This window comes from Physeter macrocephalus, chromosome 20, assembly GCF_002837175.3.
Source record: "Physeter macrocephalus isolate SW-GA chromosome 20, ASM283717v5, whole genome shotgun sequence".
Classification (NCBI taxonomy): Eukaryota; Metazoa; Chordata; class Mammalia; order Artiodactyla; family Physeteridae; genus Physeter; species Physeter macrocephalus.
The window spans coordinates 37,279,537-37,295,177 of NC_041233.1; the positions used below are offsets into that span (position 1 = coordinate 37,279,537).

Below are 15,641 nucleotides of genomic sequence, written 5' to 3' on the forward strand. Positions count from 1 at the left end.
TAAAGATGTTAAAAAAAAAAAAAAAAAAAAACTTCCCTGACGAGACCCACACGCTATTTCCCTCCTGCCCTGTCCCAGGACCCAGCCCCTCCTCACTTCCCCTCGTACCTCCCTTCTACTTCTAATAACTTCCACATCCTTCTTTTTCTTCTTTTGAGCCCATAGTTACCTTCCCCATGCACGCTGAGATCTGGGCCCAAGCCTAGGGTCGCTCCCGAGGTCCTGGTCTGCGAAGGGAAGGGAGGCAGCAGCCGGGCTCATTCGGTACCTCTTCCCGTGTGCCTGGCTCCAGCTGAGACGTCACACGCACGCACGATCACCCACACTCTCACTCACATGCGCACACTCTCACACACATTACAGTGTTCACACCCACAACAGTCATCCAAGGTTTGCAGAAGAGGGCATGGGATATTAAAGGGACTAAGAGACTTCCCGGAGTTCACGCTGCAAGTGGCGCTGAAATGCCCTCCCAAGTCCTCTTGGTTTTAAAGCTGTGATGCTCTCTGCTCGCCCTGCACGCTGCCTCTTTGATGGACAAGCGACAGCTGCTTAGGTCAACTGATGTACACTGACAGGGTCCTGTAAGTGAATTATTTACGTGGGATACTTTTAAATTACTGGAAAGGATATGAGAAGGGGTCATCAGGCTGCTCATAAAACCAATCGCGTTGTTTAGGTGTTGTGGTGGGTTGGTTTGGGTCAGTCCCACTGAAGGAAGAATAGACTTTCTAGCACATGTTATCAAAACATCTGTGTTAAGTGTCCTGGAGCACATGCAGTTACTGGACTTCCTGTGGTGTGGGTCAAGAACTGAAGTTTTTTTCAACATAGTTTCCCTCCCCTGTTTGAAAGGGGTTTAAGAGTGTTACCACTGAAATGCCTATCCAGAGACACAGGTGCACATAGACTCTGGGTCCTCGTGCAAAAGGAATAACACCTTCAATATAGAAACTCCTTTCAAGGTGTTAACCAGTTTTAATCAATGCACCATAATCCATGAACTTTACTCTGATTTTAACTCCTGCAATGTTCAGCAACAGTCCTTGTTGGCCACTTCTTCCCTCATTATTTTGCTTTTCATTTTGATTCACCTCTTAGTAAAATTGAGCACCTCTTAAAGGATTTTGAGGAAAGATATCTAGGATTATATTATTTATGAGCCCTTCAATATTCAGAAAATCTTTCTGGTGTCTTTACATACGAGTGATGTCAGCTGGGCGTAAAATCCGAAGACTGTTACCTTTTGCTTCAGAAACCTCCAGACTTAGCTGCCTTGTCTTTTGGCTTTAATGTCACCTGGGAAAAGTCTTCTGCCAGTAAGAGGTAGCTCCTTTGTTGATAATAGTGGCCTTGCTATTACTTTTTTCGGTCTGTTTGGATACATGTAGGATTCATTATTCTTGATATTTAAGAGTATCGGCGGAATCGATTTAGGAGCAGATCTTGGCCCAGTAATTCTCTCTGGTCACTTTGTTTCCATCCAACCTCTAGACCTAGTTTTGTTGTTGCTTTATTTTGTTTCAGACTTTCCTTATGGAGATACTCTGTAAACCTTGATTGTGCTTCTCTGCCTCACTCCTTCTCTCCCTTTCTTCTATCATCTCTTCCTTTCCTCCTTCCTTCCCTTCCTGAGAATCAAGTCCTGGTGGGATTTCTTGCTGGCAGCCACCAGAGTTTGTGTCAACCCACAGACTTACAACACGAGTTACAAAGCAGCTCCACTTTTCCTTCCAGGGAATTTGGCATTTCTTTTGTATTGCAGAAGTGAGCAAACCCATTAATTTTGAAACAAATGTATGCAAATACATTTATTAATATAGGAAATAGGAAAATCAGTTATTGCTTCCTTTATAAATAATACAGGCTTAAGTTTTAAAGATATTACTTTTGCTAAAACGTATTAGACAGCTGTGAAAAAAATAACATTTTTCTTTGTGGTAATATCTTTAACCAGATTTGTAGCACTAACAATATTTCCTATGTATATATTATTTTTATTTAATACAGGTAATCTTTTTATTACCAAATCATATTGTTTCTCAGGAGATTACGATCAGCACTCATAAAAGCTGCAAAAGGAAAACGATGAGAAGGCATCAATCTCCCGCAGATGTAAGGCGGTGGCTGCAGATTAAATATGCAAAGCTCCTAATACATTTCAATGAGCGACTTGTTAGGGGCAGATTTATTTAGAATCACTCCCCCCTGATTTTGTTTCCATTTCAATTTGAATCTGATGGTGGGCGTCATCCCCTAATTTTAACCAAGAGCAAAGCCATCTTGGAGAAAGCCACATCTTTAAGCTGACCAAGAACTGTGTTTGGTTGCAAACCCAGGGGTTACTGGGTTTCTTGGTGTCCCTGACCCTGTGCAGAGAATGACTCATGGGTTTCACTGGATCCTCACATCTGACTCAGAAAATTGACCAGCCTGCCAGGATGCCCCGGTGTGGCCTCCCTCAGGTGTGTGGCAGGTTCTTCCTTCTCAGAAAGAGCTGAGTCCCCTTGGCCACACATAGTAGATCATATGCCCCAGGTCCAGGATTCCCCCAGGTAACCGGCATAAGGGCGAAGCATGCCCTTTGGAGTTGCATCCATGGGTTTTGACCCCAGCTCTGCCATTCATTTCTTTTGGAAAAATTAATAAACTTTGAGAAGCCTCAGTTTTCTGGCCTGCAAAATGGAAATACCAATTCCTTCCTGATGCACCTTCTGGGAGGACAAAGAGAGAGCATCTCTGCGCGTGTAAAATGCTAGCGTATTCTTTACCCTTCATCCGCTGCTGCCGATGGGAAATCTCGGGTCCCTGGAGATTGAAGGGAGCTGGTGGGGCAGAGGAGGGCGCTGGCACTCTGGGTTCTCCGCCTTTGTTCTTGGGGCCACATGTGCACTCTGCAGAGGGTGGCAGAAAGAAGGCAAGTTCTGGCTGTACAGAAAAGGCCCAGTTTCTCTAGGGACAAGTGAACTATTGAATTCAGGGAAGAGGTGTCCCTTGGGCGTCCCTAAACTTGAGCAGACAAACCCACATCCCAGTTTCAGAACCGCTTTTCTGAAGTCCCTCTGCCCACAGTGTCTTCAGTTCCCCAACGGGCACCTCTCTGCCTCCTCCCAGCCCTCAAGATCACCTGATGAATAAGGGTAGCGTCAACTGGAGAGATTTAGCAACTCAGATGAGACGAGCAGAGAATCCAAGGAAAGAATTTGCCTTAAGTCTAAATTGGTATAAATTTTCTTTTATTGTGTTGGTTAATTTTAGTGATATAGTGCTTACCATGTATATCTAATGAAATGTTTGTAAACTTGTATGATTTTTATGAGGTTAAGTAATTTACATTTAAAAATAATACCATTAAAAAAAATTTCCTCAAAAAAAATAAATAAATAAATATAAATAAATAAATAAATAAATTGGTCCAATCTCGGGACTGCATCGAGCCACCTGTGGAAATGGGCCTTGGAAACAAGGCTGGCCATGGTGGGTGCTGAGTGCAGCACCGTATGCCTCCAGTTCTCCATCCTCAGACCTGTTCTTGCTTGTCAAGGCTGCTGTGTTATATGCCACCAGGGCCCTGACCTGACTTGCTTTCCTTGCAAGGTCTTGCCCTCTGCTCAGAACATTGACGTTTTCTCTGTCACTAGGCTTGCAGAGTCACCAGGGGTCTACTTCTCCAGGAAATTTTCCCACACATAGAATGTCTGACCCACTCCTCGTCCTGTAGCTGGTCCTTTGTATCCTGTCTTTATGCCTGATTCAGAGCTGACCCTTGGCAAATGTGGGAGATGGTCAGATGCATGACTGTGGTTTCCTGTCTGATCTGAACTCCAATTTTCAAACTGGAAAACATTGCTCCCCTTATCACAGTGGATCATGCATCCTCCGTGGAAGCTCCTGTTGTAGGGTTCCAGAGAGTGGTTGAGGGAATAGATGCCTGAAGAAACCATCACACGCATGCATGGACTGACTCACGCACGTGTGTGGGGGGGTGAACGAAAGGTTCTAACGGCGAAACCCATGCCTCGGGGACAGAGTGGACGAAGGGGGCCCACACTAGTGACGCCTGTGCACCCCGAGATCTCACCACATGCAGCTGATCATGTCGCCCTTTTCTGCTTAGGGTGGAAGCTTTGATGTGGCAGATAGAATGTTCCACAGCATGAAGAAAGCATGGGAGTCAGCCTCCAGAGAGAACATGAGTGACGTCAGGGAGCTGACCCCGGAGTTCTTCTACCTGCCCGAGTTTCTGACCAACTGCAACGCCGTGGAGTTTGGTGAGTGGAGCCAGGGAGAGGCTGCAGGGGCCGGGCAGCTCGTGGGTCATGACATCAGTGTCTTTGCCGAGCAACTAAACACACAGGCCCTCACCAGACCGATACGGTGGGCAGATTGCCGTGAGGCATCCACTGAGTGATGGCACCTGACAAGGAGGTGGGAGCTGAGGAAGGACACAGCCCCAGGGCTGCAGGACCACCAAGCCATGTTCTTACCCACGACCTCCTGCCCAGGGTCCCCAGGCCTCAGTCTGCAGTGAGACAGAGACCAGGGAGCAGGAGCCCTTGCTGATAGCCAGGCCTGGCACTGCCCTGCTGTGTACCTCAGGTGAGCCCCGGCCCCTCTCTGCCCCATTTTCCTCCAAGTCCCACACATGGGTTAGCCTGGACCCTGTGAGCAGGACCCAGAGATCCTACATCTCCCAGCACAGACTGCTAGGGTGTCCATGGGCAGTTGTATGGGCACCCTTGGTGGTTCCTTCTCTTTCCTGCCCTCCAGGCCCCATTCCAGGGTGAGCCATGCTTTTTTACCTATTGCTTTAGAGGAGGGACAAAAATTTCAGGAAGCCCCAGTGGGCAGGCCCCCTGGTGACTACATGTACCTTGGGAGCCTCCACTGTAAACATCAGGGTGACTTGTGGAGGGGGTGTGTGGTCAGAACCCCCAGCAGGGTGTGGCCCTCCCCACCCAGAGGTGCGGGATGGACTCACCCACCCTGAGGAGGGCACTTGTGAACCAGTGCCAGCAGACACCTGGTGCCCCAGAGCTCCCCTTGCTCAGGGCCCTCCTTCTTCCTCCAAACAACACATGTGGGCCTGCACCTTGAGCCAGACCAGGTGTGGGCCCAGGGGAGCACAAGTGAGGAGATCCAGCCCCTGACTCAAGCACCCACCTCTTGTGCAGTGGTCTGCAGACAGAATACCAGTGGAGCATTCAAAACATGCCCAGGCCCAGGCCTGTCGAGTCTGAGCCCGTGGAACTTGGTGGCCTCGGCAGTGTTCAGATTCTCAGCTGCTTCACGTGCATCAGGGATGAGAACCTGATAAATGTAAAGGGCAGTTCCTACAAGATGTGATGAGGTCCATGAAAGGAGTAAATCAGGGACGGTGGAAGCTGAGAGGAGGGGTCCCAGCCGATCTGAGGTGAGGGGCCCGCCGGAGGGAGGGCACCGGCCCTCCTTGGAGGTGGAGGCTGGCTCTCTGCCGAACGGGAGGTGCTCAGCAGCAGAAATGACCTGCACAACAGGGACCATGTGTCCTCAGGGAAGTCAGGAAGCCAAGTGGCTATTAAAGCACCTACTGCATTCAGGCACTTTTTAGACACTGAGGATTTAGTTGGGTGTCCTGGGGCGGATTGCCCTGAAGGTGTTTATATTCTGTGTGGGGACACGGGTAGGAGATAGAAAGTATAAACAAAGAAATAAGCTAAATACTCTTCAATGCTGAGAAGTCCTATAAGGAAAGAAAGTAGGAAAATGGCTTGAGGTGACTTAGAGACCCTGTGTTACTGTGGTCCCCAGGAAGGAGCTGCCTGAGGAGGTGACAGGTGAGCTGAGACTGAATGATGACTGAAGGGCCAGGCCAGGCCAGGCCAGTCCTGCAGGCCAGAGAGAGAGGACGTTTTCACCCCAGTTGCAACATGAGGGCTCTGGAGGGTTTCAGCAAGGCTATAGCTTGTGTTTACTGAGCAACCATCATATGCGTGGAACTATTCTAAGCATGTTATGTGTATTTTCTCCTCTAATCCTTGTACCAGCCCGGGAGGTAATGGGTAGGAAAGTGACTCCCCAAGAGGTTAAGCAACTTGCTCAAGGTTGTGTGGCTAATGGGGAGGAGAGAGACTTGGGCTTGAAGCCAGGCTCCTCTTCTTGGTGTCTGGGGAAGGTCCCTCCGAAAACCTCCTATCTTAACGTTAAAGTGGAGAGAAAATGCATAAATTATAGAGTTGAATGAAGAGTCAATAAGACAATGCGTGCCAAGCACCTAGCATAGTGCCCTGGCATAGCGGTAGGTGCTCAAAATACGATAGCTTTCATTGTTACTGCTATTACCTCCTTATTTAGCACTGTATAAAAAGCACCTGGATGAAAAGGCATAGAGTAGAGGGGAGGAAGACGCACAGACGATGATGACACAACAGTCATTTTATGCACGGGCACTACCTGGAAGCAAGTAGGGTCTTATGGAAGCCTGAAGGGGTGGAAGGCTTAGAACCCCAGTAGGAATATTCCTGGCAGAAAGGGTGGGGTCACTCCCCACAGAGGAGGCAGAAAGCAGTGTGGTCTATGCAAGAATCGTAGTATTAGACAGCACAATGTTTACACCCCTTGGTTCCTATCCCAGTTTGGGCTCCCATTTACCCAAAGCCTTGCTCTTTCTCACCCCATTCAGGCTGCATGCAGGACGGGACAGCACTGGGGGACGTGCAACTCCCTCCCTGGGCTGATGGGGACCCACGGAAATTCATCAGCCTGCATAGACAAGTGAGTTGAGTGGGGTCATGGCAGAGTCCCTGGTATCCTGACTGAGGGCCTCAGGGTGCCCTCAGTGTTCATTGAGACTTTCTGCCCGAGTGGATGGCTGTGATAGGCACTTCTGAGGCTCATATGTCTTGAGGGCCCAGAGAAGCAGCTGGGCCCCATGCCCCGGGTTGGCAGGAGAAGGCTTGGGTTCTGGGCTCTTTTAAGAGCTCCATTAGGCTTTGCCCTTGTGCCAATTTGTTGTGGGACTCATGGGGGAAGCAAATTCAGATTCCTGTTGGATGGAGGGCAAGTCAGTGCCCTTAGCCAACTCTACACACAGGGCCAAGCCCTGGGCCATGTTGCCCAGTATAGGTCAGGGGGCTGGAGGCTCCAAGGGGCTCCCACCGGCCAAAAGATTTGCCAGGACTGGGGAGGACTTGACTTATTACGCAGAAAGGCTGATGTGAGTAGAGGCCAGAGGCCATCTGGGGACACGTATCCTGGATCGAATACCTGAGTTAGCATAAACACATGACAATATGTTCAACATCATTCGTCATCAGGGAAACATACACTAAAACCACGAGATGCTACTACACATTCACAAGAATGGCTAAAATTTAAAGTACTGCTAAAACCAAGAGTTAAGCAAGGATGTGGAGCAACCAGAATTCATCATGCATAGCGGGTGGGGAAAAAGTGGTATAGCCGCTTTGGAAAAGAGCTTGGTAATTTCTTATGAAGTTGAAGATGCTTTTGCCATATTGCCCAGCAATTCCACTTGTAGGTGTTTACCCAAGAGAAATGGAAACTTGTCCACAGAAAGATGTGTACATAAATATTAATCAGTTTTATTTATACTAGTCAAAAAGAAAAAACAACCCAAATGTCTATCACTGGTAAAAGGCTAAACAAGTGATACATCCATACAATGGAATATTACTTAGCAACAAAAAGGAACAGATTATGGGTACATGAATCAACAGGATGAATCTTGAAAGCATTGTCCTAAGCAAAAGTAGCCAAAACCCAAAGCTACATACTATGGGATTCTATTTTTGTGACTTGTTCGAAAAGGTAAACTATGGAAGCAGAAAGCAGATCAGGGGTTAGTCTGGAGTAGGAGATGAGCAAAAAGGAGTAGAAGAGAAGTTTTTGAGTTGATGTAAATATTCTATATCTTGATTATGGTGTTGGTTACATGACTACGTGCATTTTTTAGGACACATTAAACTGTACGTTGAGGGCAAATTTTATTGGCAGCAGGCCTGACTAGTAACAACAAAGCTGTGTCTTTTCCTCTGTCCTTCTCCCTTGGCGAGGAGAAAGTTCTTCCCTGGTTTATCCTTGCCTCTGGGAATTCGGTAACGGCAGTCATCACACCTCCTGCGGCATTACCCACGTGTGGCCTTCTCAAAACCACTTTGGCCATGTGCCTCAGAAAATTAACCTGGCCCAGGTGACCTGATTTTCCCAAGCCCAAGTGTAAGTGTGCATGTCCTCCCAGAGGATCGATAAGGGGGAGCCCAGACAATTCCAAATGAACATCTTTGGGTTCTGGGGACCAAGCTTTGGAGCTGGGCTCTACTCAGCAGAAACGGGTGCCATCTCTCAGGTGAACTGAGACATCAAAACACTGGCCCACATTTCTTCTTGCTCAAGGTTATTTAATGGACTGGATAGGCTAGTCAGACCTGTTGTGCCGCACTAGCTGGAGGCAGGAATTAGGTGGTCCTCAGACGGACTGCATGTCTGCTGCTTAGTGCTCATCCAGCCCAGGGAGGCATCACTCATCTTCCCTGTGCTGATCTGGCGTCCTGAACCACATGCCCCGTCCTGATCTGGGCAGAGGGCCCATGAGTCCATGAGACACCTGTGTTTTTCATGCTCTTTGGGTTTTGGTTCCAGGCTTTGGAAAGTGACTTTGTCAGTGCCAACCTGCACCACTGGATAGACCTCATTTTTGGGTACAAGCAGCAAGGGTCAGCCGCAGTGGAGGCTGTTAATACCTTCCACCCCTACTTCTACGGTGACAAAATGGACCTCAGCAGCATCAGTGACCCCCTGATCAGAAGCACCATCCTGGGGTTCGTCAGCAACTTTGGACAAGTGCCCAAACAGGTACAGCATGCCGTGGCCTTCGTCTTGCTTTCTCAAAAGAGTGTGTGCAGGATGAGCTTGGATGGGAGAGAGAGTGAGGAGTAAGCAAGGACTAGAGAGGCAAAACGGTCCTCAGTCATCTCCCTACGCCTTTGACGTCACGGCTTAACCCTCCATTACCGTCTGATGGCGATGGCGGTGATGATATCGTTAATGATAATGATGAAGGCGACATCCATCTGTGACCCATGTGATAGACTCTATGATAAATACACAGGATATAATTCTTTATATGTGTATCTACCCTGTAGGGTTGTTGTGAAGATCCAAAGAGTTAAGTTACCAAGTGCTTGAAAGTGCCTGAAATACAATCAGCCTTCAACAAATGTTAGTTATTCGTGTGATTACCTCACTGAATCCTCTCATAAGCTCTGGGTATGGGGATTATACAGATCAGGAAACTGAGGCTCAGAGAGGCTAAATAAATAACTTGCCTACAGTTGCACCATTAACGGGTGACAGGGGCGAGATCTCACCCCGTCTGTCTGGCTCCAAAGCCTATGCCATATTGGCCCCATTGTGAGAGCGTCCAAGTTCTGCCCCAGGGCCTCTGGTGAAATGGTAGGGGTCGTCTTACATGGGCCTTTTGCTCCATCACCTCCATCCGCATCAGGATAGTCCCGTAGTGACGTGAGGCTGTGCCTTTACAATGACATCCTGATGCTTATTTAACTGATCTCAGCCCTCTTCAACTTCAAACTCCCATTTGGTATAGAGATGTTTTATCCCTGAGCACAGCCATCTGGGTTCAGAAGCATAGCCCCATGGACTGTGGGGTCCCAGCCTGGGCAGTCAGGAACCACACTAGGAAATGAGTGCGTAGACCCAGTCAACTCCAGAACCATCCTGGGCATCAGCCTTACCCACATGTAACCATGAGGCTTGGACGGGCTCATCTAATAACATCTCTTCTGTCTGGCCTTATTGTGACATGCTCAGGTTTGCTCGGCTCCTAGGTAAGGGAAACATGGAAGGGCCTGAGGGTGACTTGGAGAACAGACCGCACATCCAAATGTGGGTTTGGCCAAGGAAGGCTTTGTAGAAAGGAGAGAATTTCAGGAATGAAGGTTGGGTAGCCGAATGGTTTCACTTTTTTTAATTTTAAAAATATTATAATACAGATAAAACAAATAATTCAGAGTAGTAGTCCACAAGCAAAAATATTTTCACATCGGTGGGATCGTGGAATGCACACAATGTAAATTCTGGTTTTGCTTAATGAGATATTATATGAGCTTGTAAAACATATTTCTAAAAAATCATCAGAATTAGAATTAGAATTCCGCAAGTGGTCCCAGCCTGAAGACAAGATTAAAATGCTTCAGGACCACGCACTGTTCTATCAAGGGGCTGTGCCTGCAAAAACTATTACAGGGACCCAGCCTGTGGTGCTTTGGTTATTCTGCTGTGAAAGGAAAACATTCTTTAATGCTCATTTTAAAGTCATCGTTCTGATTTCTGTTTGTATTGATCACACACCCAGCTTTTCTAGACAGTCTAGCATCTGATCGAGGGTTATAACGGAACCAAGGCTGCTCCGAGACCCCCGGGCTGCCTGCTGAGCCCCACCTCTGCCTGTGCACCCAGGCGAGGCCAGCTCCCCCCATATCATGGCGCCCCATGGATGTTTCCATCTGGGAGCAGAGGAATGTGCTGGATGGCTGGAGAAAGCAGCCCGGCACAAGCCCAGTCTGGGAGGGGAGGGTGGAGAGCTGGGGCTGGCCTCAGCTGCACTCCCTGGCCCAGCAGCACTTCGTGCTTGGTCGAGTTTGGCATTAGGGACAATTTGGCAGCAGAGATCTAAGAAAAATGGAAATAAGGAAGGCTGCTAATGGGGTTTGCCTGTGCTCGTTGGAATAGTTGAAAGGATGCTATTAAAGAATTCTGTGTTGATGCCCAGATGGATGGGCCTGCAGAGAGTTTGTAAGGAAAAGGGGAAAATATGAGAAATAGCTCAAGCAAATGAAGAGAGACATGATCTATGGAGGAAAGGGGATCATTGTGACCCTATGACATGAGAGGCAGCTCTCCCGGGGATCAGGGGCTCCTCGGTGAGGTCATCCTTTTCTCAAGCAGCTTGGAGAAGAAGACAGATTTGGCAACCAGGAGGGCTCTATGCCAGCCCTGCACCATGACCTTGAGAAAGTAGAGCCCCAGGCCCCTCACCAGCAACATCCGAAGGTCGAACCAGATGGTTCTGTTTCAGCTCACCTCAGCCCAGGCAGTTCCCAGGGCAGAGGAGCAGCTGCGACTTGTCTGAGGACGACTCCCCTTCTGTCCATCTGTCCTAATGACCCATGCGGTGCGTGTCTGTCTCCTTGCCTCTGCAGCTCTTTACTAAACCCCACCCTGCCAGGACCACTGCAGGGAAGGCTTCCCCTGGAAAGGACGCCTCCACACCTGTGAGCGTGCCCGGTCACCCACAGCCCTTTCTCTACAGCCTGCCATCGCTGAGGCCCTCCCAGGTCACAGTCAAAGGTGAATACCTGGCCCTGCTTCATTTGGTGCCCTGTCCCACAGCTGTCCCTTCAGTGACCGGTGTTCCTCTGGAGGTTCAGGGGCACAGGCCCAGGCAGGGGCTTGGGGGCTGATTCTGCATGGCTGTGTCTCCAGGTGTAACGGGAATCTGGGGAGACCTCTGCTCTGGAAGTGTCTGGGACCGCCTCTGTTACACCCTGACTTCTGAAGACCCCCCCGTCTGTCTGTCTGTCTTTCTCTCTGAGACATGCACCCCCCTCTCTTTCACGTATAGACACAGATATGAACACACACATGCAAACACACACACATGCACGCGCACACACACACACATCCCTCCTCACCTCCAGAGCCAAGTGGGAGGTCCCAGGTTTCCCAAGGGAGGGTTACAGCCCCCACTCTCGGCACCTGCATTCACTGTTGCTCCTGAGCACCCAGGTGGACCTGCAGCCACTAGCCAGGAGCATGCGCCCTGGGGCAGACGGCCCGGCTATGAGTCCCAGCCCTGCTTCCTAGAGGAGCTGAGTGTTTATGAAGTCTGATGTCTGTGCCACCCTGGGGCCCACACTGCTTTGGGGATGTCTCACCACCTGGAATAATTTTGTGGTCCCAAGGAGTATAAGGTCAGGTTTTGGGGGGGGTTTCTTTTGAAATCCAAGAACAGTGTCCTTGGCATCTCCATACAAATACTGCGCACTAACCGATTGCACGACTGGACCTCCACCTCCAGACCTGCTAGAGTTGGTGCCTGGAAGGGGCAGGAAGGGCAGAGCCCCCAGGCTCCTCTGGCTGTGTGCTGTCTGCCCCAACAGCCTGGGCTCCTCCTCCCTTGGCCTCAGCCTGAAAGAGACACTCAAGACCTTCACGGCCACATACATCATGTATGTGCTAAGTCTGGGGAGGGACCCGGGGCCAGTGCGTAACGTGGCCCCCGGAGGGAGGCCCAGGAGGGAGGCACCTTGATGAGGAGCACATCCTGCCTGGGCAGGCACTTTGCCAAGTCGGGGTTGGCTGTGCATGGCTCCTCTCTGGGCCCAGCTAAAGCGGGTGTTGCCCTTTGACAAGTCGGCTCCGCTGTACTGACTGGGGGGCAGATATGTACCTTTTCTCTCTAGGCTCGGAATCCCCCAAAGGAGCCATCGGCCACATTGTTCCTACGGAGAAGACCATCCTGGCCGTGGAGACAAACAAGATGCTGCTGCCTCCTCACTGGAGTAGGACCTTCAGCTGGGGCTTTGACGACTTCAGCTGCTGCCTGGGCAGCTACGGCTCTGACAAGGTGAGTGGTGCCGGGGCGCAGGGCAGCCCCAGGGCCGCAGCCTCCTTCCGGTTGGGGCAGAGGTGGTCAGGAGACGGGCGAGCCTTAAGCAGCCACGGTCACCCACACCCCTTCCTCCACGTGGCTGTGCCCCAAGCCTGGGACTGTCACCAGTGTGGGCAGAAAGTCCTGGGGGCTCCTCCGGCCCGGGTCACAGCTTAAACTCAGAAGGGACATACTGAGTATTCGGCTGCCACCAGAAGCGAGCCACCCAGTTGCTCGTCCTCTACCCCTGCTTTAGGCCATCCAGTTATGTCTACGTTCTTGATGTGGCCCTGGCTACCTCTGGCCTCCTTTCCTACCCTCGCTCCTCTCCCACCCTATCACGTGGCATGAATTCCCTACCCACCAAGCTTCCTCGCCCCTCCCTAGCCTTCCCCCACCTCCTTCACCAGGCAGCCTGTGAAACTGGTCCCAGATGTCACCCCTTCCTGAAAGCTAGCTCCAACTTTCCCAGGCTCACGGGGCATTTTTGCTGTTTCCCCATAGCCTCCTGCTCCCTTGTCTCTCCCCACCTGCTCCTCATGTGGTGTGAGCTCTTTGGGGACAGACCTGGACGGCCTGGATTTCGTCACCAGGGCTTGTCACGTCCCTCGGCTCCCACAGCACGCAGGCAGGCAGGCTAGCGGCACCATCCAGACCTGCCTGCATCCCTCCGTCGCCCTGTCCCAGCTCCCTGCCCTGTGCTGGCTCTGGCACCAGTGCTCATCCCACCCATCTAATCTCCCGCAGATCCTGATGACGTTCGAGAACTTGGCCGCCTGGGGCCGCTGTCTGTGTGCCGTGTGCCCATCCCCCACGACCATCGTCACCTCTGGAACCAGCGCCGTGGTGTGTGTGTGGGAACTCAGCATGGCCAAAGGCCGCACCACAGGCCTGAACCTCAAGCAGGTACAGTGCCTCTGCAGGTGGGGTACCTTGGGGCAGGTGTGCCTTGGGCCGGTGTAGTACCTCAGGCAGGTACGGTGCCCTAGCATGCTCCAGCTCCTGGGCACTGAGAGCCCTGTCTCCCTTGGGAGCAGAGAGCACAGTGAGACACTGAGGGCAGCACATGGCTCTGTGTCATTCAGGGGCACGGTTTCATGCCCTTGGATGGATTTAACAAGCTCACAGGGCCAGTGCCTCCCTGGAGACCCACACCTCGGTGAGAGTTGCTGCTTACACATGAGGGCCAGTGAAACTGGGGTTTTGTTTTTTTTCTTTTTTGCACTAAGGGTCATGTTTGAGCATTTGTCATGGGCACCTTTATGTGAATGGCCTCATTTTACCTCCTCAACAACCCTGTGTCCCCATAGCCTGTGGGATAATATAGGAATCATTATCATCCCTACTTCACTGGTGAAAAACCAGGTGCAAGGAAGTTAAGTGACATGTCCAAGATCATAGAGCCAGAAAATGAAAGACTATCTCAGAACAGGGGTGGTTGTGGCGGAAGCAGAGGGAAGAGACCAGGAGGCAGACAATTCTTCTGGTCTTACCTCGCAAACCACGGCTGCTCGGAATAATAAACGGAGAGTGGAACTGACTGCTTACTTAAGACTCTGCACATTAACCGTAATGTTGGAAAGCAGGTATTGTTAGTCCCACTTTTAGATAAGGAAACTGAGGCTCAGAAAGGTCAGGTTTGCCTTTTAATCTAGGTTTTTCTAACTCTAAGTCTAGTGCTTTCCCCTGTGTATACTTGAACTTGCTGGAGAATATCGCTAAGGGACATTTGCACCTCCAAAATGCAATTCACGTTTACATCTGTGTTTTAGTGAACCATATAGCCCCAAAGTAACAAAAGAACGTTAACCATACAAGGCTCACCACTGACCAGATTTCCTAAACTGAACATGTTTCACTGGAACTGATTCTGGGTTTCTCTGGATGCTTTTCTAGTCACTCAAGTCTCCCCAGAGCCTGCCCTTGTCCCCCGGCACCACCCCCAGCACTCGCGTGGTGCACAGCGACAGGCACTCAGTAAATGTGAGGTGAAGGAATGAATGTGTCAGCGCTGAGGGAGCTGGTTAATCCTGCAGAGCTGGTGACATCTGCTGAGAGGCAGCTGTGTAGGTCAAGTGCAGGCTGCCTTCACCCAGACTCTCACGGGAAGTCCTCCCAAGCCAGCCTTGGAGCCCCCTGTCTTTTCACATCTTCACCTTCCTGACCTATCTGAAGAGACTGTGTACTACCATTACGGGTGTGGAGCATCCCCCTCTCCCAGGCATCACTCCGGGGACAGCAGGAGATCCAGCCCAACCCCAAAGCCACCCTGGGGAGCCGGGGAAGTGACCCCCCCCATCGCCGCTCCAAGGTCCTGTTGAGTGGCGAAGATGCAGCGTAAAAACCCCGGTACTGACAGCATAAAACGTAATTTATCATCCTCTCCTAGTTATAAATCAAGAGAAAAAGGGTATCCCACAAGCTCTTGTTTCCTAAGCAAAATAAAACGCTTTATCATTTACCTACAGAGGCTGACCTGGCCTTGGGGATCCCCCAGACGGGAAGCTGCTCAGAGAGGGGTGTCTGTCCCTGACCTGTAGACTTGTAGGCAGAGAAGTCATCATTAAATAGCTTCATTAACAGTTTTTTAAAGTGTTTTATTTCTAAAAATATTACAATATTAAAGACAAATTTCAAAGTTAAACAGTTCTCTATAATCCCTATAAAAGTTCTCATTGTTGCATACTGCCACCCCCAGATACACATATTTATACCATTCTGATCATTGTGTAGATATGTTGATTCTATTTTCACCCAGTGTATCAAATTGTTTCCGCTTTTCTACAGTCTCTGTAATTTACATTTCAATTGTTCCGTATTATTCCATTTCCATAAAATTATATTTCAATTGTTTTATGTCAAGGCACCACAGTTTAATAGACCATTTCTTCTAAAACTAGACAATTACATTGCTTCCAATTTTAACTATTTTAAATAGTGCTTCAGAAAACATCTTATATAGATTGCT

The 15,641-nt window shown here is 49.8% G+C and overlaps 1 protein-coding gene across 2 annotated transcripts in view; it reads left to right on the forward strand.

Moving 5' to 3' along the window:
- Positions 1-15,641, forward strand: part of WDFY4 (WDFY family member 4) — a 261,838-nt gene that overhangs the window by 234,804 nt on the left and 11,393 nt on the right. For both annotated transcript variants that reach the window (XM_024121405.1, XM_024121406.2), the window contains 6 exons: positions 4,118-4,271; positions 6,662-6,753; positions 8,641-8,853; positions 11,223-11,370; positions 12,465-12,649; positions 13,421-13,579. In XM_024121405.1, coding sequence (XP_023977173.1) covers positions 4,118-4,271; positions 6,662-6,753; positions 8,641-8,853; positions 11,223-11,370; positions 12,465-12,649; positions 13,421-13,579 — 951 coding nt within the window. The remainder of the gene's footprint in view (positions 1-4,117; positions 4,272-6,661; positions 6,754-8,640; positions 8,854-11,222; positions 11,371-12,464; positions 12,650-13,420; positions 13,580-15,641) is intronic.